This window comes from Monodon monoceros, unplaced genomic scaffold (assembly GCF_005190385.1).
Source record: "Monodon monoceros isolate NGI ecotype Baffin Bay Population unplaced genomic scaffold, NGI_Narwhal_1 Super_Scaffold_13, whole genome shotgun sequence".
NCBI classification, from domain to species: Eukaryota; Metazoa; Chordata; class Mammalia; order Artiodactyla; family Monodontidae; genus Monodon; species Monodon monoceros.
In genome coordinates this window covers 60,789,116-60,812,414 of record NW_021703769.1, presented here as the reverse complement: position 1 = coordinate 60,812,414, position 23,299 = coordinate 60,789,116, and the positions used below count along the sequence as shown (strand labels likewise).

Here is a 23,299-nt window from a genome sequence, read left to right as displayed (position 1 = left end):
GGTGAGATATACATTTGATTTCCGGTTGAGACATTTCTCTCAGGTTAACGTTGGGAGCTAAGTGAAACGGGGTTGGAGGGGTGTTTTGTAGTTAGCTGTGTTTCTGGGAGGCGAATCCCCTCTCTGTGTTGTGTGTCAGATCCAGGACTTAATGCCATCCCAGCGCCCAACATGGCCCTGTCAGCAGTCAGCCAGGAGAGGCACTCCTGCGATGCACTGAACCGCTGGGTAAGATCAGCTGTCACGTGCCCTTTATTCTGCGTCCTGGATGGTTGGGATAACACATGGTCCTGTCTGGGAAATCAGAAACCCACAGGGGGAGCCTCTTGTGAAGGTGCGGGGCTTCGTCCTGGGCTTCTTAAGCAGACCACAGCCCCACGTGCTGCACGACTTCCAGCAGGTCCCGTCAGCATTGTTCCCGCCGCTTCCTCACGGGACTGTTTCCCTGCTGCTGTGTCAGGCTGAGCAACAACGTGCAAGACGTGGCCTGCGGTGCAGCCACTTTGGAGCTCTGGTGATACCAGAAGCACATGAGCCAGACCCTTGCACGCCTCTGGCAGTCTGGCAACATGGATCAGAAGCATTATGCTTTGGCTTCTTTTTGACACTGAAATCATACCTCCTGGATTTGAGTATAAAGAATATTCTAAACGATGTAAAGATGTTCACCAGAGCAGTACCAATCCTAGCAAAACATTGGACAAGCCCCCAGTGGTTAGGACTCCGCGCTTCCACTGCAGGGGGCGAGGGTTAGATCCGTGGTCGGGGAACTAAGGTCCTGCAAGCTGCACGGCTCAGCCTAAAAAGACACAAAACAAAACAAAAAACATTGGACATGCCTAACCTAGGGGTTTTGGTGAATAAATTATGGTACATCCACACAGTGAGATTCAGAACAGCCAGTATAAACCACATAGCTGCATGTTTACGGCAGAGGGGAAATGGTCATTGTAAATTATGTGAAAAAATGCAGATTACTACGCAGCATGTAGAATGCCATGTTTTATGACAACAGAAGACACACATACGTACACACATACACACCCAGAAGACCCAGGGGTGGGGGATGGTTATACCACATGTCAACAGTGTGTGTCTCTCAGTGGTGTATTGTGGGTAAATTTTCTTTTTTTTTACTTTACCTGTATTGCCTAGATCTTTCTATAGTGAACTTATATTTTTGAGTAAGAGAAAAGGTAAAATTTACGGTTTTTAAAAACAAGGTGGTGGGCTTCCCTGGTGGCGCAGTGGTTGAGAATCTGCCTGCCAATGCAGGGGACGTGGGTTCGAGCCCTGGTCTGGGAAGATCCCACATGCCGCGGAACAACTAGGCCCGTGAGCCACAACTACTGAGCCTGCACGTCTGGAGCCTGTGCTCCGCAACAAGAGAGGCCGCGATAGTGAGAGGCCTGCACACTGCGATGATGAGTGGCCCCCGCTTGCCGCAACTAGAGAAAGCCCTCGCACAGAAACGAAGACCCAACACAGCCAAAAATAAATAAATAAATAAATTAAAAAAAAAAAAAATAAGGTACCGTAAGTATCCAAAGAAAATCAAAGGTGAAAGGAAACTAGCCTCCAGTAGCCTCTTGGGTCTGGGCTGAGCGGACGAGGGCAGGTCCAGAGACACTGGATTCCCTCCTTGCGGGAGTGTGTTCATTCTGCCCCTTTCCCTGCAGCTGGGAGAACAGCTGAAGCAGCTGGTGCCCGCGAGTGGCCTCACGGTCATGGATCTGGAGGTGGAGGGCACGTGCGTGCGGTTCAGCCCCCTGACTACCGCGGCAGGTAACCAGTCTCCGTGGGTCGCCCTCGCTGTTCTGGGAGCACCAGTGCTGTGTCTGTCAAAGTCCAGGCTGTGATATTCTCTTCTCTCCCTGGAGAGGCTTTTCCTTTTCCTTTGGGCTGAGTTTAGGTAGATTAACCTTCCGGGGTAACTTCTCAGAAAGAGAGACCTCTGAAGTCAATTGAATTCCTGTGTTTTGATGTCCTGTGACCCTCTGTTCAGTGGTTCTCAGCCCAGACTGACTTTAGAATCCCTGTGGAGCTCTGAAAACTCCCAGCGCCTCGGCCCCACCTGCAGAGATTCTGGTTGACTGACTGGGTTTACTTAGAGTGGAGCCTGGGCACAGTAGGCCAGTGAAGGTCGAGAACCACTGTTGTAGACATTTTAGAGAACTATAGAGCTGAAAGCACGTGGACTTTTGTGACAAAGTCCTGGGGATTCTTGTCCCCCCCTCGGCCATTTCATACCTGTAGGATCTGGAGCAAGTTTCTTATCTCCAGACCTGTTCCCCACCACCTCACAGTGGTGACGTGAAGATTAAACTGTGAGATCATGAATATGAAATAGCTTGGATAGTGGTTGGCGTATTTTATAGTAGGCACTTAAAAATAAGCTGAAAAGAGATGCCTTAAAAATCTGATTGTGCTTTTTTCTGAGACGATTTAAACATTTTCAGAAAATGTTTGATGGTTTTTCATGAGGTGTTTTCAACATTTTTGGAAAGATATTTTCTCAAAAACATCAGAGTGATGAAGTGCAGGCAACTGTCCACAGAAAAGCCATCGTGAAGATAGCCAGTGGCCTCCAGATCTTCCAGGAGTCTCTGCTTCTGCTATGCAGGGGGCCTAGCCCCAGAGGTTTAGCCTCTGAAACTGGAAAAGCTAGCTGTGGCTACCCCAGGCCACTGAGGCTTAGATCATATAAGCGTTGGAATCAGCAGAAGTGAGGGTGCAGTGATGTTGCCAAGACTCTTGCATCCCTGAACCCGGAGACCTCTCAGGCTCTGACCTTCAGAAGCCATCATCACCCTGCCCTTCTGCCCCCCACCCTTGCCCCCTGAAACCCCTCTCTTTCTCTTCATGTGAACATAGAGCGAGAACTGTGTGGACGCCTCCTTGTTTCTAACCTGTGCTGTGATGTTTATAACCTGACTTAAGCAGAGTCTTTCTGTGAGAAGAATCTGATTTCTATGGTAGGATTTCATTGTGTATTATATCGGAGAGGCTAATTCTTCGGTGTAAGGAAAAAATGTGTCTACACCTGGGCAGCCAGCTATATGATTTTTTAACACCTGATTCTTCCATATCTGGGTTTAGTGGGTTTTTTTCTTTTTTTAAACCCCTCAGCTCAGCTAATGTGCTATACCTAGAGCTGCTGACTTTGTGACAGTAGAAGTGGGAGCACTGCCCCCTCATTTTTAGCCATTCCTTAAGCGTTTGCCTAACATTCTGTGCACGTGTTCAGTTTTAGGAACTCGGGGAGAGGATGTGGATCAGCTCGTAGCCTGCATCCAGAGCCAGCTGCCAGTCCTGACCTGTACACTGCAGCTGCGAGAGGAGTTCAAGCAGGAGGTGATGGGAACAGCAGGTCTCTTATACGTTGATGACCCAAACTGGCCTGGAATAGGGGTTGTCAGGTACGGTGTAAAGACCGTGGGTGGGTCATTTTGTGAACCAGCTTAGAAATCTAAGATGACTGCGTGGAGTGACAGTGTTCACGTCTGATGAAAGTTCATCTAGATGTGCTGGGCATTTACAAGAGCACAGCGGGCAGGCGGCCCAGCGCGCACTGAGTGAAATAGGAGTTGCTGTGTTCTTTCTGTGCCAGCTTGAAAGTTACTAGGAGAACTACGTTGGGTGCACCACTGACGTGCGTACAGAGAACTACAGCTCACTAAGGAGAAGCCAGTTCCCAGTTCTTCTGGTTCAGTGTGTGTCCCTCCTGTGGCCCCTTCGTCCCCTCTCTGGATCAGGGAAGCCTCCTGTTCCTCTTACAAGTGATGGGACTTCCCAGCCTTGCCCCTCCTTCTACATTTCATGCCCCTGGAGACTTGGGCTTCCCTTGGGACTTTCTGGAAAGGTTTGATCTTGAGACCCTCTGAGTGGCTCCTTTGCCCTTTGTCTCATTCCACATCCTTGGTAACTTCCAGTAGCTTCTATTCCACCTGTTATCCTGTGTCTGAAGAGACACTTGATCTTGTAGATTGCTGAAGTACTGTTATGTGATATCGTTTATAGGTATGAACACGCTAATGATGATAAGAGCAGTTTGAAATCGGATCCAGAAGGGGAAAAAATCCATGCTGGACTCCTGAAAAAGTTAAATGAACTGGAATCTGACCTTACATTTAAAATGGGTAATTACTCCTTCTAAAGTCAACTGTGAACTTTGAAAGCTGTTTTCTAACTGGTTTGAAGGGAAATGGTCTCTCTTAGCTATTTAGATCTTCCCAGGGTGATAGAGCCCTCTGCCCCTTCTGCAGCCTCTCTGGGTCCCATCTCCTCATTAGATCCACGTCCTCACTCCCTCGGGGAGGCTCTCCTGTGCCTGGTTGCGCTGCTGTACAGGGAGTGGCCCGTGTCTGAGGACTTGGGAACCAAGTCAGTCTGTTGTTTCTGCCCGCAGGCCCTGAGTATAAAAGCATGAAGAGCTGTATTTACATTGGCATGGCAAGTGATGACATAGATGTTTCTGAACTAGTGGAGACCATTGCAGTCACAGCCCGAGAAATCGAGGAAAACTCCAGGGTCTGTAAGACTAATCAGTGTCTCATTCCTTTTCTGGGTTTTCCCTGGGCAATTAGCTGGAGTCACAAAGGAGGAAGCTACCCTTGGCAGTGTCTGTTCATTCCTTCTTTCCCCAAGTTTTTAAAGGCTTCCTGTGAGCCAGGCATTGTGCAGGCATCAGGGATGCCGGTGATGTGATGCGGTCACTGCCTTCAGTGAACTCACAAGCCAGAGTGGGGAAGAGACGCATGTGAGCAACTGAGGTAGTAAATGCTGTGGACAGAAGTTAGGGGAGGCTGTGCATTCAGGAAGATGTGTTCGCCTCTGCCTGACAAGGCCAGGGAAGAGTTCCTGATTGGAGCTGGTCCTGAGGCTGGATGGGATGGTGCTTCTGATAACAGAACTTTCCGCCAGTAATAGACCTACTTCTCTTGGCCAGTTGGCACGGAGGACCAGCCTTGTCAGACTTACAGGACGCTCTCCACACCAGATATGCGAGTTACTAGAAATTACTCAAAAGGAGAGAAAAGGGACCAAAGCAAGACTGGTCTGAGAGGAGGCAGAAACCTGTGTCATGTGATTCACTTTTGGTAGTAGGGGTGCGGAAGAGAAGGGAGTTTGAAATGAAGCCTAGGAGCCAACTTTATTCATTCTTGGGTGGACTTCTTGAAGTTTCTTCCAAACCCGCCTATATTACTTCTGCCTCTGTCTCCATGAATGTTGAGAGTCATGTCTGTTTTCTATTGATATGACATTCAGATCACAGGGACAGTTACTGCTGTTCCCTGGCAAATGAGGCTGGTCACCAAGGTACGTCTGCCTAGGCCTCCTCTAACATTTTGACCTCTTCTATTTGACATTCTGTTTTATTTTTACACTGACATTTTAAAGTGCCATTTACTAATATACTTTTGAAAAATGTCCCCAGCGCTATGTTAATAGTTCTAGGCCTTCAGCAAGAAGCTTAGACAAATAATGCCTTTCTTGGTCTTAACACAGCTTCTGGAAAACATGACAGAAGTGGTTCGGAAAGGAATTCAGGAAGCTCAGGTTCAACTGCAGAAGGCAAATGAGGAGCGACTTCTGGAAGAGGTGAGGCTCCGGGGTGGGCTCCCCAGCTGGCCTCAGGCTGGGCGCCAGCCTCCACAGGATGGCCTTGAGCAACGGTTATGTTTTGCAGGGGGTGTTACGGCAAATCCCCGTGGTAGGATCCGTGCTGAATTGGTTTTCTCCAGTACAGGCTTCACAAAAGGGAAGAACTTTTAACCTAACGGCAGGTAGGACTCTCTTTCATCTGGAGAGTTTTGCCAGATGATGCCCTGGGATCCCACACTCATGCTGAGGGGCCTTGTCCATGTCCCAGGCTTTACACCAAGCACTGGGCCGGGACTCTTGTGAGAGGAGGCGAGATTTGTCTGCCCCTGGGACTCTGTCATCTTCCCTCTCCTGCCCCGACAGCTGAAACAGTACGAAAGCAGGTGCCTGTTGCCCACAGCAGACTCCTCTTGACCTCAACAAGAACGCGTTCACTCAGCTGTTCAGTCCTCCAGACAGTGTGTCTTGGACGTTTTGGTTCACTGTTAACATTCTGTGCAGTCCTCATTAGTGTTTTGCCCCAGCAGAGAGCTGCTTTTGCCAGGGGCAAGTGAAAGATTATAGTCTGTAGTGCTGAGCCATTTTATTTCAAACCAGGCAACTAGCAAGTATTACCAGTTGCTGGGATTTGGGGAAGATGATATTGAGCTGCAGGCCCCTCCTTTCCTGTTCTACCAGTGGAATAATTCCCTGAACCTGGGGCCCCTTCCCCAGGAAATGATGACTACACTGTCATATGACAGCAAGGGATAATCTGACACTGAACCCGCCAAACCTTTAGCAAAGAGGCATCCATTCCTTGTTGCTAAAGGACATTTCCCATTGGGGCCTGGCTCCCCAGGCACACTTGGGCCACACTGCTGTCTGGTTGTTTTCACACGTACACAGGACACGTGGGGAGACGAGGCTGAAACACCCCAGCAGGGCCGGGACTCACTCGTGGGCACAGCTGCGAGATGGCTTTGTCATGTGCTTCCCGGCACATGTCAGGAGACCCGGGGCCTCCCCCAGGGTGCCTGCGCCAGGACCTTCCCCCCCACACACCTCCCCACCCCCCTCTTTTCTGCAGGCTCCCTGGAGTCCACGGAACACACATACGTGTACAAAGTACAAGGCTCGGGAGTAACACCGCCTCAGACCCCCTCAGGCGCCCGCACTAAACAGAGACTTCCAGGTACGTCACGTCTCCATGTTTGAGTTCGTTAACACTGAAGAAAACTGGTTGTATTTCCCCTGGTAAAACAGACCTTTGCATCATGTAACGCCTAACCGTTTGGTATTACCTGCATTCCTCTGTTTTCTTGATTCTTCAACCCAAAGTCCTATTTCTCATCATTTAAGGACAGCTGTCACTGTCCCTTTAGCTTTTTCAAAGCCTTGGGGAAGTACCTGGGTAGCACTCCCTGGGGGAAGTCAGGGTCTGGATAGCTGTCATGCTTAACCTGGTGTTCACTCCCCTGAGCTCTTCCCAACTGAGGTTCCCTCGAAGTCCTCGGCACTGGGGGCGTGTTAATGTCATATCAGCTCTCATTTCTCACCTCATCACTTAAATGCTTCAGAGCCAGTGATCCCAGGGGTTTCTGCCGAAGCAGCTGTGATTAAATAAAGCAATCACTTAGAGCACAGACAGCTTCCGTTGCAGGGGTGTCCTTTTCCGAGCGTTCAGTGCTGTTCATTGATCTTCCTTCTAGGCCAGAAGCCTTTTAAAAGGTCCCTAAGAGGTTCAGATACTGTGAGCGAGACCAGCTCAGTCAGTCACATCGAGGACTTAGAGAAGATCGAGCACCTGTCGGGTGGGCAAGGTGCCTCGGAAGCTAACAGCCCTGAGCGGCACCCAGGGGTACCCACCCCTCCAGAAGCCGAGCAGACGGGGGCCCTCCAGGACAGGGCCCAGCACCTGGAAGATGACTGCCCACAGGTAGAGGAGCCAGAGAGCTTAAGATAAAATTCAGTGTTTGCTTGGAGACTGTACTGAATATTGTTTCAGGGAAGATGAAGTTATTCTGAAAATGTGAACTGTGCCACATGCTAGTATGAGAGAAATTACTGTTATTTGTGCTTAACTGGGATTTTTGCACAAAAATGTGCCTGAAAGCCAGGCTTCTGGGAGGGCAATTGACTTGTCTAATTTTGTGGGTATGTATTGATAGAACAACCAACAACTACTGTTTCTGTCTACCCAACTGTAGTAATACCTTTTTCCCCCCAGTTACCATAAACACTTTTTATTCACAGAGAAAACTTAGAATTTCAAGTGCCTGCCACTTGAAACACTTGCTCGCATCTTTCTAAACACACGTGTGAGAAGTTACTAGGTTGCACATAATAACCCTTCGGTAAGACAGCTTTCTTTAGAACTCTCTGGGTTCTCTGCTGTCCTGCTGCAGAGGAGACAGACAGCGTTCTTTGCCATCTGTTTTGCTTGGTGTTTAGTTTGATCAGGTTGCAGTATACAACTGGATTGCGTTTGGCTTGAAGGAGAGTGGGTTTCAATGGGATTGTAAATAAGAGTGTCAGAGGCCCTCTCCTGCCACCCCCGATCGCTGCTTCCCCGGAGACGTCCGGAAGGACCGTGTCCGCTCAAGCTGTGGCAGGGTCGTCAAGCAAGTTAAGACTGGACAGTGCTTCTGTCTGACTTAGCTCTGCCACAAATCCATTTCTCCCTTTATATACTATTTGTAAACAAATTAAAGGACTCATCTGTTAACTGTAAAGACTCTTCTTGACCATATTATATATATATATATATGTGTATATTTTTAAATACTGATAAAGCTTTTAAATTGGCACAAGTACAGACTACTTATTTCTATGTTTAATATCTGAAAACTCAATAGATGCTACTCTTAAAAGCCTCGTATTAATATGCTGTACAGCACCTCGTTATGCTGAAATTCTAAATTAAGTACACCTTTGACCCGTTCTCGTGGGAGCTTCTGTAGCTTCTGTTCCACTAGCAGCTCACCCTTTTGGGCCCAAATCAAACAAGAACCAGAAATGTAATCTTTCTCAGGCTGATCACGCCAGACTACTGCTGAAATAATTGGAAGTAACCCTTGATTACTGCCTGTTCCTACTCTTCCAAAAGTACTGCATCACTTCGTTTATCATAGGTAAGGGCCCCTGTGCCTTTTAGTCCAGTGAAGTCAAGCTACGGGAGACCTTAAGGTGGTGGGGATTCACATTGGGTTTGTGGACTGTAGTACTGAAAGCCTTAGTTATACCACATTAAGCCTGTAATTACACTCTGATCTGATGTGATTTCTGACATTTGGCACTTGTCAAAATGCAATTTTCCTTTTTTTTTTTTTTTTTTTGGTGCAAATGATTAAACGAAGTCTTCCCTGTTTATTTGGTGCAATGAAGTATAGCAGATAAAATGGGGGAAGGGGAAATTATCACCTTTAACAAGATTAATTTTTAAATGTTTTTATATATATTTGAAATTGTTAAATTGGTTTTGCTGAAACAGAATTTCACCCTTGAGATACTATTTGACTGTTGGTTTCAATAAAGGTTCTTGAAATTGGTACCACTGAGTTCACTTCATAAATCTTAGCATTAATTGGGCATGGTAACTTCCTTTTGGATAACAATTTCAGAAAAATAAAGGTTTCTAAAAATATAACATCAGTTTTGGATTTGATGCTTCTAAAATATTTTGAGGTCAAAAAAAAAAAAAATCTCTGTGAGATGTATAAATTCTCACCGAACTTTACTGCATTTTAAATAGTTATTTTAAACAAAATAGATGACAGTTTTTCCCTTATTCATTAATTTAGCAGAATTAGACTTACCCAAGTATCTGAAATAGCTGCTTATAGCACAGTGAGAAAGCTGGCTTCTCCTCTGCCTCTCATTACTAACCAAAAAGTAAACCTAAACAAATACCTTTGCCAAAATAAGATTTTATTTTAAAGTCATTTGAAAAACACGGAGCAAGGAAAGAGACCTAAGACTGAATGGATGTAGAATGGATATTCTTTCCTACCTCCACCAGTGAGTGGTCTTTTGTCATGCCAAAAAGTTGCTTTCTTTGGTAATTCCTATTTATTTTTAGCTTCCTGGAGACGAGATCTTTTCCCATAAGCCATCTTCATTTTTTTTGTAGAGTAGAGCCTTATTTCCAAGAAACAGCGTGTTAGCCGGAGAAGGGTATTTCTTTAAAAACATCAAGGTAGATCTAATGTGTTTAACAAAGTGGGGGGGCTCAGCCAGAGGTGACGTGGAAAGGTTCTGGAAAAACAAACAAGATTTGGGGCATGAGAGAAGAACCCTGCTCTGTTCCCTACTTTGATAAAGATGTCAGAGTCTCTCTGTGCTCCTTAAACATTAATCAGGCTATTCTCAGATCACTATATATATATACACACATATATATGTAATTTGTAAAATTACATAAGAAACGAGGTGTCCTGGGTTAATGAGAACAAAACAGTTGGTTGCCTACTGCTGCCCTGTGTATATGTCCATCCAGGACTCCACTTACCCCTGACTGATACAGCAGCTAAACAGGGTCTGCCAATGGCATCCTCCAAACACTGAAGGAAAAGCTGCTGTTATCTAGTCTAATCCCTTTTTTTTTTTCCTTACAGATGAGGAAACCAAGGTCCACAGATTTAAGATTTACCCAACCTGTAAATTCTCACCTCTAGTATTTGCTTATCATCTTGCTGCAACCAGAAATCCACATGGGGAAATGGCATCCAGGAATATGGTCCTATACGAAGTTGTTCTGTCTCTGCATCGTAAATACTAATCATCTAAAAAAGAACGTTTCAAGGATAGAATTTAAGGAATGTTATCAGCTTAAACCCTACCTTTAATGCAAGCTCCAGTGTAGTCTTGAAATTAAGGCATTTGTCTGGATGATAAGCTTCTTTCAATTTTTGTCTCATAACTAACAGGAGCTGCTACTTACTGAATACTTTCCACCTCTCTGGTACTACACTTTGTGGGAAACAGACATTACTTTGTTTAGTTCTGACAACAGTCCTGCAGGAAGATGGCATTTTTCCCATTTTGGTTGGAAACCCGAGGCTCAGAGAGACGGGCCCGTTGCCCATGGTCACACGTCCATAAGAGTTAGGGCCAGGCCCAGACCCAGACCCAGGTGTGTCTGACTGAAGTCCACACTCCTCAATGCTACATGAAACACTGCCTCATTATTCACACCCCGAGTAACCTTGAAACTTAAAAGTACACATGCCGTTGCCCCATCAGAAGAAGGGGAAAACCAATTTGTAAAAATGTTAATTTGCCAAATGATCAATTCCCTGAATTCTCAAATGTGCCAATGGTAGTTTTCAGCTTCACCAGCAATGTTCAATTTTGGTTACTGAGACTGAAATATGTCCTGAATCTTAGCTAAATCAAGGCTGTTATGCTACTTGAGAGGCTGCAAAAGGAACCCTAACAATGTCAAAGGGTTGGCAGAACAGACCATTGAATCCAGACATTTCCAATGAAAGTGGCAGTATTTCGTAAGTGAGCAGATTTCTTTTGGGTGCTCTGAATGCGATTTCTATTTTTTTCACACTTTAAGCATTTTAAAAGGATTCTTTCACCCATTCCTCAAACAACGTTGTAAGTCTTAGGTTTTTATTTTTCTAACTTTTAAAATGAAGGTGTTACTTAATTAAAAAGCACCCTAAGGCAATCAGACTCTTAAAATGATTTGATTATTTTGGGGGTTAATCAATTCATCCCAGCAAACCGGTCTCCAGTTACTTGGTCCAGAGGAGAGTGTGATCCTGAGGTGCAGAGGGAAGAAGGCTCTTCTTCCCCCTTAGCTCGCCTTTCTCTGCAGCAGCTTCACTGGCAAAGTCCTTACAAAGTAAAAGGGGCTCGTTCTCTTTGGATCTGGGTGCTGGGTGTTCACATACCTCCCCAACATCTTCACAGCAGAGAACTGGGGTCTTGAGCTTATAACTGAAAACGTTCATTATTATTCTACGTGACGTGTTCGTGATGGTTCCTGATCGTGTACAACTTTAAAGAAGTGACAAACTTCATTTCTAAGGTCTATAAAACTTAAGACTTTGGAGTTTGATGCCCCCCTTTTTTCCTTAACCCTGTAACACAAAGATGATAATCAAACTCACTGGTCCTCCTGTTAAAGCTCGTGCGGCACGTAGCTCCTCCTCCGGACCTCGGTCTTGGAAGGAGGCTCTGTAGATCTCCGAGGTTTTGATGTTGACAGCTGTGAGGGACAACAGGATGACTTCCTTGACAAAAGCCACAAGGGTTGGCACAGTCTCACACTTCTACCACCACATGTAATAGAATATGGATGAGTCTCCCTCAGAGAGAAAAAGAGTGGAAACTGAACAAAGTTACTCTTAGGTGTCTGTAGCATCTACCTTCCTGGAAAGTGATAATGCAATCCTTTAGCCAAGCATCTCGCTGAGAAGAGCTGAGGCTTGAGCTGGGCTAGGTAAGACCTGGTTCCAAACCAAGGGCCCCCCCACAGGAGGCGTACCATCTCTTCAGGCAGCACGTGGCAAAGCCTCCCTGGTCAGCCCTCTGACCAAACACGGCTGCGAACATGGCCTGGGACTGGGGCCAAATCTGGTGTTTGTGTGTTGGTTTTTACTATTTCAGACATACAAAGTATAGAGAATAAAGCAGTGAACACCCAGCCAAATAAATGTCACAGATATGGCAGGAGCCCTCTGTAGAGACAGCCAGGCTCACCCTATTACAGCCTTGGGAGTCCTAGGGGCTGTTACAGGAGGGAGGAAAGTTCTGGGTTTTCTTTAGCCTGGTGGTTGCACACTTTTCCTCTGTAGGATCTTTGTTCTCAATCAAAACCTTAATTAGTTCCCTAAGAAGGGAAGAAGATTCAAATTCAAATGCCCTGCTCCAGCCCCCAGAGCGCTGGCTGGAAAAAAGCAGAGAGGCCTCTTGGGGGAGCAGAGACCACTGACATTCAGCTTTCCCCTAATGGGGGTGATGCCTACACGTTATATTTGCTACCCTGTTTCTTTTCACAGCCTTAGGATTTGGATGTTTTCTCTATTTTGTAGATAAAGGTTAGAGAAGGTAAGCTTCTTTCCCAGCAAATACACCGAGAAGTCAGGATCAGAACCTGAGGCTGTGACACACCGACAGCAACGGGCTTACTAGCTGGTGGAATCGGCCTTTAACCGGAGCTTGTCTTGTCAGTGTGAGACCAATAAACCCTCTGATCAACACGCTACTTACCAATGCCATAAATTACTGGAAAGTGGTTTTCATTTTCTTCCCGGTCATTTAATTCTAACACGTAAAAAAAAGAAATTTTAAGATCAATTTTTAATAAATACCAAACAATCGCTTTTATTTTCCATAAATAAAGGCCAAGAAGGAGTCCCCACTGCAAAAGGGGGGGAAATCAGAACATGAAAGGGACTGTGTCCCTGTTTCCCTGCTGAGCCCCAGAGCAGTAAGGTTATAGCGAACAAACCGCCTCTCCAGAGTCTGGGCCTCCCAGCCGCCTACACGCGTGGCGGCAGCTCCTCTCCGGGATCTGGCCCCTCCACCTTCCCAGGAGTACAGAGCAGACTGCTGAGAATCCCAAGGAAGGACAGAGGAGTTGCACTCAAGGGGGTGGGTCAGAATCTCAACTGAGGTTGAGCAGGATTTGGAGTGGGGAGGGCGGGGAAGGCCATCCCAGAAGATATGGGAAAAGCCAGAAGGCATCAAAGCATTTGACAAACAGTGCCGCCTGCGACTGAGGCACGGGTGCTGGGTCCTGCTTTAAGAGCAAGGGCAAAACATCCCCGAAATCTACAGCTTTGCTTTGGGAAAGATGGCAGAACTTACCTGTCACACATAATGTCACCAAGTGAATGTCATCTTCCTGTCTGTCAAATTCACCTACGATGAGAATTTAAAAACTGATGTCAAACAAGTTCCTTTAGGGACTTCCCTGGCGGTCCAGTGGGTAAGACTCCTCGCTCCCAATGCAGGGGGCCTGGGTTCGATCCCTGGTCTGGGAACGAGATCCCACGTGCATGCTGCAACTAAGAGTCCTCACGCTGCAACTAAAAGAAGATCCCACATGCTGCTGCAACTAAAAAGATCCCGCATGCCACAAGGAAGATCCTGAGTGCCACAACTAAGCCGGCACAGCCTAAAAAAAATAAATATTAAAAACAAAAAAACCAAAATCCATCTGCCAATATGTAAGCCAGTTCTGAGCTGTGTGCAGTATTCAAAAGATTTCAGGCATTTGACACACAATTTAAAAAAAAAAAAAGTTCCTTTAATTAGCAGAGCATATGCTGAACAAGTCAAGAAGGGGACAGAGAGTCGGATCCACTAGCCTTCCGGTCACAACCTGGCCTCTTATCAGAGGTCAGATCCACATGAGCTGATGCCCAGAACCCTGCCTGCCAAGGGACAGACGTGCTCCTAGCCTCAAGCTCAAAGGAAACTTCGACCAAGGCTTTCCATTCTTCTCTCCATTCTGAGAGGCTGGGGGGACAAATTCATAAGATTTTTACCCTTTTCCTAAATAACTTTTTTTTCCTGATTATCAGTCATAAAAAATTTGATCATTATGAAAAATTTGGAAAATACAGGAGAGTGGAAAGAATATGTGGATTTTTAAAGATATAAGTGTATGGGCTTTTAATGCCCATAATCCTAGCAGTTAACATTCAGTATGTTTCCTGCCATATTTGTCCATGCACCGCTGAGCTCAGATGTAGACAATTTTATATCCTGATTGTTTTGTACATATGTATTTTCTCATGTAATTCAAACCTCTTCATAAGTATTATTTTTAATGGCTATATAACTGTTCCTCTACTAATGGACATTAGATTATTTCCAATTGTAAATAACATTCTACTGCCCATCTTTGGGCATAAATCTCTGTGTACATTTCAGATTATTTTCTTATAATACATTCCCAGAAGGGGAATTACTGGGTCCATAATGGACCATGATGCCAAATGGCTTTCCTGACAGGTTACACCAAAGTATGTTCCAGTGCTGCAGGAATACACCCACCTCGCTGCCTCATGGTTAATCAAAGAACATCTTTTTTTTTTTTTTTTAATATTTGCTAATTTAACAGGGGAAAAATTGGCTTTTATCGGGGTTTTAATTCTCTTCAGATTAAAATGGACATTTCTGCCCAGAAGGTGGTTCTTGTTTTCAAACAGTTCACAGCACTTGCTATTTTGGGATGCATCACCTGCTATTTTGAAAGAAAATCTTGTCCCCATCCCATTACCTCTAAGCATTTAGCTCTTTGCTATCCTGTCTTTATGGAAGATTCCAAGCTGAGCAGTTTGTGTGGCCCCAAGCAGGTGCACCCCCCTGTACTGTACTAATAATTGGGATTTTGTACTAATTGGGATTTTTATCTAAGCAAAAATAGATACATATTTTTATCAAATCTGAGGAAGAAAGTGAACTTACTAAGAAGCTGATGAGTCAGTTTTTGTGACAACTGCCTGTCATCACTGAAGCCGCCCACGAGGTGCACTTCCAGCCTGGCAAAGAGACAGGAGGTGGTCAGAGGCCGAATAGCACGGGACAGCGTGTGCTGGGTCTGCTGTGAACTTTAGCTCTCGGCTCCCGGGCCCCGTTTACGCCTCAGCACACGCACAAGAACCCATGCGGCACACTGGGACCCTGCCCGGGTGCCTGGGGGCCGAGCGGAGCTGTGTCTTAACACCAACATGATGCCACCTCGAGGCACAGGGTGAAAAAGGCTGCTCTGGAAGAAGACAACCATGTCACACTATGGACCCGCCCCGAGCTGGATGCTTCCCAAACCTCTTAAAAGTCTCAGCCTAAGAGGACCTGGGGTGCAGAACTGGGAAGGGCGGGACTGACACCTTCCCTGCACAGAAGCCGTCTTCTCTACCACCCAGCGTCGTGGAGAGATGGGTTTGCATCTCCGTTTCACAGAGAAGGAAACTGCGTCTGTGTCTAAAGCACATGCTTATCTACAACACCAGCTTTTCCCAAAGTGTGTTCCCCTGAACACTGGCCTCATGAGACAGAAAAAAGTGTTCTTGGGGTTAAATAAGTTTGGGAAGCCTTGCCTACTCCCCAAGGGAGTCACCATGCACAGCAAAGCTCCAGGTAGGAAGCCCTACAGCTGGAAAGACCACACTAACCTTGTTAACCCTGAGTGCCCCGTGCACACCTCTGCTAACCCCTGGTCCTCAGCCTATGACAACCTGGCAACCAGAGCTTGGGAAAGTGTGGCCGTATTTCACATCCCTTCTCCTGACAGACGAAAACCTCCTGAGGAATGAACCAGAACCTTCTGCATCAGCAGCACAGGGCAAAGCATCAAGTCGCCTCATGACATCTTCTATCTCACAACTGTGTGCTGAGAATCACAGAGTTGGGCCCATGGCCCAGTCCGGCTACGTAACCTGGAGGGCCCAGCAGTCTGGCGACTGCACAAGCCACAAAGCCGTGAGGCTAGCCCAGCCTGTCGCAGACCTGGCAGGAGAACAGTTACATTTTAAAACTGCTCTGTGTTACACTCGTGAAACTCGGACAGAGAGGCTGGTCTTTTAAAGCCCTGGGATTCTAAGAACTTGCATAGGACTAGTTCATTCAAATGAACTGCTGCCTTAGACTTCAAATAAGATGAGATGCCTGCCAGGCCCGCCAACGAGAGAGAAAGGGGAGAGGACAGGCCAGACAGTGAGTACCAGCCAGACAGCCAGGCTGGGATCATGGGCCTCCCGTTTAACTAACCCTGTGACTCTGGGAAGCTGAATCTCGGGGCTGCACATGTGAAACAGGTGGTCATGCTTTCTGTCACTGGTGAGAGGGTTGGGCGCTGTGGTGGACACCCAGGGCAGGCGTCAGCTGTCATACAGAATCCACGACACTGAGAACTGCACCCACTTCCTCCCGGCCATCTCCGGCTCCTCCCCAGCCCTGTTTTCCTCAGAGCCCTGTCCATCGTTAAAATCCTGTTTTGCTGACATCTCCTTGCTATGGAATATGAGCCCCGCGGGGGCAGGGTTTGTCTACTCCATTCACTGCTATGTCCCTAAAACAAGTTCTAGCTCACAGGAAACGTTCAACAAACAACTGCTGAAAGAATAAAGAGATTCCACCGCTGGGGTGTAACAAGGCAATGTCCGCAAAATGGACATCTAAGAGGACGTTACTGAGAACAGAACTACAGATTCAAAGTCAAACCTTCCCTCGTACCCGCCACCCATTCACTCCCTCAGCAACTACTGACGAGGGGCCGACGCTGGGCCACGTTCTGCTCCAGGGGGACCAGGCGGCCACTGTGCTGGTGACAGGCCATGTTGCTGGAACAGCTGCCACGGCTGTTTCCGCTACGTGATGGTGTCAAGTTCCCAATATCACAAAACAGAGTAGCGTGGAGCTCACCTTCCACATTGAGTGTGGTCGGAAAAGGATTTTATGGAGTTCATGATCAAGGGGACCTCAGCTTTGGTGTCAGTTCCGTCACAATGTGTCAAGCAGGTAGCCCCATTACCTGAAGAACAAGGGTGAAACGACTCATGTTATTCCCGATGAGAACTCGGGGAGCAGGCCAGGTCTACGCCTGTCCATTCGGACCGCCTCATCTTTGAACAGCCTGTAAAAGGAAAAATAGAGACGTCTGGGCTGCCCAGCCAACCCATCTGACCAGGGCCACAGGGAGGGGCCATGCAGATGGAGAAGAGGTAAGCGGAGCCAGAAAACGCAAATCGAGAAATTCATGGTCCCACGTGTCGGGTCCGTTTAAGTTAACGGTTTCCGTCATCTCTCTCATCATACCTGTGTGCCTCAGGACCACAATGTGACAAGTGGTGGCATCATCAGAACCCAGAATGGAGATGGAGCCTGTTTAAAAAAGAAATGAAATAAAATATCCAACAGCCTTTGGGGGTAACGCCCAATGCACTGCTTCCTAACCTACCATCCTTTGGGGAGGTCACTGCAAGCTCTCTTTGCTGAACATACAGAAGGCCCTGGGGTCCCACTTGTTGAACAGACTGACCTCTGAGAAGTCTGGCTCTTTCCTGTTTATTAAAAAAAAAAATAAAATAGTGACGGAAATTAGTGAGGATTGAGTGACTAGAGAGGTGGAGAGAGCCAAAGTGTGCCCTACGTGGGAAACACACACTTGTGAGGTCTGAGGTGTGTGTATTATCTGACAGAAAAGCTAAAATAAAAAGGCAGCAGCAGTAACTACCATGTGGAACAATGTGAAGGAAACAAGGAAGTTCTGTTCTTTTTTCACCCTATAGAACAAGACCCTAGTACCTATGAAATAAGATACAAAAATCTTTCCCTCTTCTTTACAATTGTAAAGAGAATCAGATCATACGGACTAGTGGATTGGGTGGCTCAGAAATCACAGACCTTCTTCAGTTTCTTTAAAGAGGAGGAGGGATCCAGACCTTACCTGTCTCCTAATCTAGTAATTCCCACCTCTGGAAATCTGTACTGTGGAAATAACCTAAAATGCACTCAATCCCTGTGTTATCGAGAATGGCACAAAGCTGGGGACAACCACAGAAAAGGCGAGTAAATTATGCAGAACCAACTCACAACTGCTAACTGCACAGACATGAAAAAATGAAGACTATGGGAAAAGAGCTTGGAAATATAAACTGAAGAGCAAGATTCAAGTAAAAAAATTTAAGCTGCAAATATGCTGTTAATACAACAATGCTAAAAATGTTGCCACATATAGGGAAAAATACTGGAAGGAAATTCACGAATATAACCATGATTGTGTTAGAACAGGGCAAACACAAGTCATTTAACTGTCGCTCTGTTCTCCAAATGTCTTATGATGTAATTATGTTATTAAAGTAGAAAACCAAAAAGGAGCCCTCATAAATAAGCAAATTTATGAAAAGATAGGTTAATATTAGGTGTGAAAATTCTGACTAATTGAATATTTGTATAAATTATTAGTAAGCCTGGGGGGAAAAAACTCAGGTGGTTAATTCTTTCATGAGAACTAAATTAAACTTTTTTTTCTTCAAAAACGTCAAATTGAGGCATCACTAAAATGTTTCATAATTTTCTTCTTACTTGCAACAAATAAACTGCTCAATAAACAATTTCCTAACCGTGTGTGCAAATACAGAGCTTGTGTACTGTCTAGACCAGGGAACATTTTTATGGTCTTATACAGGCTTCTGGCCATTCCTCACTGTTGGTGCTAATTTAGGTTAGTACTTGCTTACTTAACAAAATACAAGAGATGTAAAAAAACATGACGATACACTTGATGAGTTCCAGAGGGTTCTCTTTTAATAAACTTTCATTAATTGGAAGCAAGACAGCAGTTATAGTGAGACTGGCCCCTCCATTTAAGAAAGGAACTAAGTTGGGATTAGCAGATGCAAACTATTATATATAGGATAAACAACAAGGTCCTACAGTACAGCACAAGGAACTATATTCAATATCCTGTAATAAACCATAACGTAAAAGAATATGAAAGAGTATATATATAACTGAATCACTTTGCTGTACAGCAGAAATTAACTCAACAGTATAAATCAACTATACTTCAATAAAAAAATTTTTTTAAAGAAAGGAACTAAGGACTGAGTGAAGTGCAGTGTGTGATCAGACGGCTGAGTCGGGGAGAAAGAGATGCAGCCAATTGTGCAAAAACTCACAACACCTCATAGCAGTAAGCACTTTTCATTTTCATGCCATTTCTCACCTTAATTCAAGATAAGATAAAGGAGAATGCAGAATTTCCTTTTTATTATTCCTTTAATACTTACCTCTTTTCGTTCTTTTCGGGGAGGGGGAGGGAGAAGTCACGGCAAATTTTTACCACTTATTTTCACAACTTGGTCACCACCCAAAAGCAAAGCTATTTCTGAGAAATGAATTATCACTTGCGTGCCCAAGACCAAAAATCACAATGTCTCTCATCGACACAGCTCCTACTATTTCCCAGAGAAACAGAAGCACAAATTATCAGGAGAGAGAATGGCCAGAAAGTGAAAACAGCAACGTTGCTTTGGTCTTTCACTTCAAAAAATGAAAAAAGGTTAGCCAAAGTTCTCCTCTGTGGAAAAACACACAGTCCTACTTTATAAACTCGCATCCTTTCTGAAACAAAAGCAGTCGTTTTCTGAACTTTTCCTGAACTTTTTTTATTCTCTGGACGCTCAGATTCATGAAAAAATATCTTTTCCCTCAGTCTCTCCCTGCTACGGCTCATCCTCATTTCCCAATCCCTATCGGATGGCACTGTTCTCTTAACCCAGGGGTCAGTACACTTATTTCAGGAAAGGGCCAGACAGTAAGTATCCTGGGCTTTGCAGACCGTGCGGTCTCAGCTCCTCAGTGTGAAAGCAGCATAGACGACACATGACAAGTGGCCGTGGCTGTGTCCCCAGAAAGCTACTTATGAGTGACACTGAAATTTGAAGAAAACGGGAGAGCAAGTATGAGAGTGCTGCCAGGCGCAGCCCTCAGAACTGAGCCTTCCTCCCACCCCTCGGGCGCTACCTCATTTCAGTCCTTTCTTCCCTTACACCTAAATTCCTACAATATAGTGCCCGGGGGCCTCTCCCTGAGCCAGTGACCTGGGCATTAGGCTGAGCTTCGGTGCTCCATCCCCTCCTCTGGGAAACGGGGCTGATGACGGCCACTCCTTAGGCTGCGGGAGGATTAACTGACAGCAGGTCTGTAGTGGGTGGCTGTCACCATTCCCCACCTCTGGTCCCCTGTCCTGACCCCGCTTTTCTGCTCAAAAAAACCCTTCTGAGGAATAATTCCAGGGGTTTATAAGGATTTAGCTCTGTGAACGTTCCTAATGGGGAAAGAGCATAAATACTGCGCATGCTTAAAGGCAGGAATGAAGTTACGTGGAATTCCATGGGACTGTTTCTCAAGAGGCCGCAGGACCAGTTCCTGAGCATCCAGTGACTGGTTAAGAACAAAGGCTCTAGACAGCACCGCCCAAAGGCGCTTTCTGCAGCGATGGCAAGGATCTGTACCTGCCCTGTCTCATACAGCAGCCACTGGCCACACGTGGCTGTCGAGCACTTGAAACGTGGCTAGTGTGACTGAGGAGCTGATTTTTAAATTTTATTAAATTTTAATTAACTTAAATGTAAATCGCCACATACAGCCAGTGGCTAACATATTGAGCACTGCTGCTCTAGAGGCAAAGGCGGACCACCTGGGTTGTGATCCAGGCTTCACCACTCACAGGATGTGGGATCTTGGGCAATTTACTCCACCCTCTGTGCCTCAGAGTCCCCATCTGTAAAATGGGAACAGGAGCAGTACCTGCTTCCTAGGGCTGGGATGCTCAGCAAGTTCCACGGCATTGCTATCATTGTTGCTGTTGTTACTATTATCCTATGCTAAGCATAGCTATGGACAGGCTTGTAAGTGCTGCTACTGCATACTCACAACCTACTGTCACATGAAAAAGACAAATTATAGAACAGAATATGTAGTATGCTATCATGTAAAAAAGTATAGCAAAATGTGAAGCATGGTTGTGGTCACAGATTCTTTTCTCTTCTTTTTGAGATTTATAATTTCTATTTTCTTACCAAGGAGACACTACTTGTTATTTAAAAAAATAATTAAACCTTTCATTTCTCCACACTGCACGTCAGCTGAAAGATCCATCTAAACCCCTGCCACGTAGGTACGACCTACCCCTCCCAGCTTATCTTCCACTCTGCCCCTCCTGCCCTCTCTGCCAGTCCACCCGCCTTTGGGGCCCTTCCCCTCCTGCCCAGGGGCCACGGGGCACAGTCCAGCTTGCTCAGCTAGAATGCCCTCCCCCTCTTCCCTTAGGCTGCTGAGATGGAAGTGCCCCCACCCCGCCCCCCCGTTCCTGTAAGGCAAACTGGTCCCCACTACACAGCATTTCTAGGCCACGTCTCCCCAGAGAGGCCAAACCTCCCTTCTAGGGGGCCAGCCGCCCTGGTATCTCATCTCATTCCCCCCTCTCTACACACTTAGGGGGCTGCCTTGGACACTGATCTAACTTTTTATCATAGAAAATTTCAAGCAGACGTAAAAATAGGGTGCCACCTATATTCTTTAGGCAGCTGCAATTTTTCTCCCTTGGTGAGTCGTACTCCCAACTACACCAGTTCATGGTGTGGCAGTGACACAGTACAAGGAAAGTACTTAACACTTAACCTAGTGTCTGCTAGGTGCCCCGTATGTGTTGGCTAATATCACTACTGTTTTCTTGAAATGCAAGTTGAGAATCACACAGAGTTGTCCTCTTTTCCCTGTCAGTAACACCCGCCCCCCCCCCCCGCCTCATCTTTTGGGTCATTTTCAGGGGTCATTCTGCTCAGACATTTGTGTAACAAATATTTACAAAGCACAGATTCACTGACAGGGACTGCCCTAGGCTCTGAGGATACAAAGACACACTGTCTGCCTTCAGGAAGCTTACATTCTGGGGGTGAGACCAAAGGAAAATAAACAAAACAAGCATGCAGACAAAATCACCCTGCAACTGTTACAGAAGAAAACCCAAAAATACCTTCCCTGAGCCTACAGACTCAATCTGGTTCCCCGGCTTCACTCTGCAGAGTGAAAAGGGGCATTTTTTTTTCCCTTTATGGCACTTAATTAACAGTCATGGTATTTGAGCCACCCTGTGATTAAAAAACATCCCCACCCTATAAATGTCCTGATTGTGGGGAAAGAGGCAAACACCATAGGCAACGTACATTAGAGGCTCAACATGAATCTCTTAAATCAATGAAATGGTTGATTTCCCCTTAACTGGATCTGGGGCAAGTGGGAGGTTTGGTTCGGATTTTTTTTTTTTTTTACAGTAAGAACCCTTTTCTAAACAGTCTCTGCATAAGCTTGGACTAAGGGTTCAGAGGTCCATCTAAGGACAAAAGCAGGAAACAAAACAAAACACCCTTCCATAGGGTGTGGTTCCTCAACACGCCCCAGCTGGGTGAAAATAGGGCCCTTTCTTCCGACTGAAACTAACCGGGAGCCCCAGATCCCGGGTCTAGAAGACTAGGCGACCCGCCAGGACGCCCCTGCCCACCCCAGAAAACCTCCTGCTTCCTGAGGACCCAAGGACGATGCCGCGCTCACCACGGGTGGGGATCCCCGGCGAGGGAGCGAGCAAGGGCGCTGCCCAGATTTGCCTAAACGGGCCAAGTCCGGATTGGAGATTGGGACCGCCCTGTCTGGAAAAAGGGGGTCCCGGAGTGTCCTCAAGCCGCGGTGCTGGGCGACCCTGGACAAGTCACCTAACCTCTCTGGGCCCCCGTTCCCTCCTTTGGAAAAGAGGGGCCTCAGCAGATGCCCTCTAAGGTCCAAAGAAGGTAAAAGGTCCACAGATGGCTCAAGCGAGGGCAGAAACTCTGCTGCCGGCGGCCTGGGCTCCGGATGTGCCGATAGCACCTCCGCTGCGCCAAGTTTCGAGCCTGATTCGGGGAGAGCGGGTGGTGGCGGCGGGGTGAGGAGGGCTCTGGACCGCCTGCGGATTCCCTCGGGCCAGCCTCGAAGCCCCCCGCCCGGGCCCTGCTCACCTCCAGAAGCGGGTGGGCTCGGACGAGGTCCCCAGCGGACTGCGGCAGCCTCACTCGCCGCCCCTCCACGAGCAGCGGCATCGCGGAGGCGGCCGCCCCGGCAGGCCCAGGGAGGCAGCGGCCTCCTCAGCCGCGGGCCTCCCGCCGCCCCTGCCCCCACCCTCGCCTTCGCCTTCGCCCTCGCCCTCGCC

The 23,299-nt window shown here is 46.7% G+C and overlaps 2 protein-coding genes across 5 annotated transcripts in view; one reads left to right on the top strand and one right to left on the bottom strand.

The window, feature by feature from the left end:
* The window catches only part of PDXDC1 (pyridoxal dependent decarboxylase domain containing 1), a 50,226-nt gene extending 39,816 nt beyond the window's left edge, over positions 1–10,410 (top strand). For both annotated transcript variants that reach the window (XM_029220033.1, XM_029220034.1), the window contains 10 exons: positions 140–228; positions 1,680–1,785; positions 3,248–3,419; positions 4,021–4,139; positions 4,409–4,530; positions 5,509–5,601; positions 5,690–5,786; positions 6,674–6,778; positions 7,296–7,522; positions 10,200–10,410. In XM_029220033.1, the coding sequence (XP_029075866.1) occupies positions 140–228; positions 1,680–1,785; positions 3,248–3,419; positions 4,021–4,139; positions 4,409–4,530; positions 5,509–5,601; positions 5,690–5,786; positions 6,674–6,778; positions 7,296–7,522; positions 10,200–10,259 (1,190 nt within the window). In that variant the 3' untranslated portion in view covers positions 10,260–10,410. The remainder of the gene's footprint in view (positions 1–139; positions 229–1,679; positions 1,786–3,247; positions 3,420–4,020; positions 4,140–4,408; positions 4,531–5,508; positions 5,602–5,689; positions 5,787–6,673; positions 6,779–7,295; positions 7,523–10,199) is intronic.
* On the bottom strand, positions 8,895–23,298 carry NTAN1 (N-terminal asparagine amidase). Of its 3 annotated transcripts, XM_029220037.1 has the most exons (10): positions 23,109–23,293; positions 17,510–17,612; positions 17,368–17,433; positions 16,975–17,083; positions 15,019–15,092; positions 13,411–13,464; positions 12,811–12,864; positions 11,709–11,806; positions 10,254–10,367; positions 8,895–9,840 (listed from the first exon to the last, which is right to left on the bottom strand). In XM_029220037.1, the coding sequence occupies exons 1-10, from the start codon at positions 23,187–23,189 to the stop codon at positions 9,661–9,663; spliced, it is 933 nt and encodes a 310-aa protein (XP_029075870.1). In that variant the 5' UTR covers positions 23,190–23,293; the 3' UTR covers positions 8,895–9,660. The 3 variants fall into 3 exon arrangements, with proteins under 3 accessions (XP_029075870.1, XP_029075869.1, XP_029075868.1); XM_029220036.1 differs by lacking the exon at positions 17,510–17,612 and having other exon boundaries at positions 23,109–23,284; XM_029220035.1 differs by lacking the exons at positions 17,368–17,433; positions 17,510–17,612 and having other exon boundaries at positions 23,109–23,298.
* Position 23,299: the final 1 nt, after the last annotated feature.

What these genes read in the sequence shown, in the direction of transcription:
- NTAN1 (XM_029220037.1), bottom strand. Translation starts at nt 23,189, where the DNA reads ATGCCGCTGCTCGTGGAGGGGCGGCGAGTGAGGCTGCCGCAGTCCGCT. An exon ending in GGTGACATTATGTGTGACAG is followed by an intron (nt 12,865 to 13,410) that starts GTAAGTTCTGCC and finishes TTTACGTGTTAG; the next exon opens with AATTAAATGACCGGGAAGAA. An exon ending in GAGCTTTAACAGGAGGACCA is followed by an intron (nt 10,368 to 11,708) that starts GTGAGTTTGATT and finishes GTTCTTTTTTAG; the next exon opens with ATGATTAGTATTTACGATGC.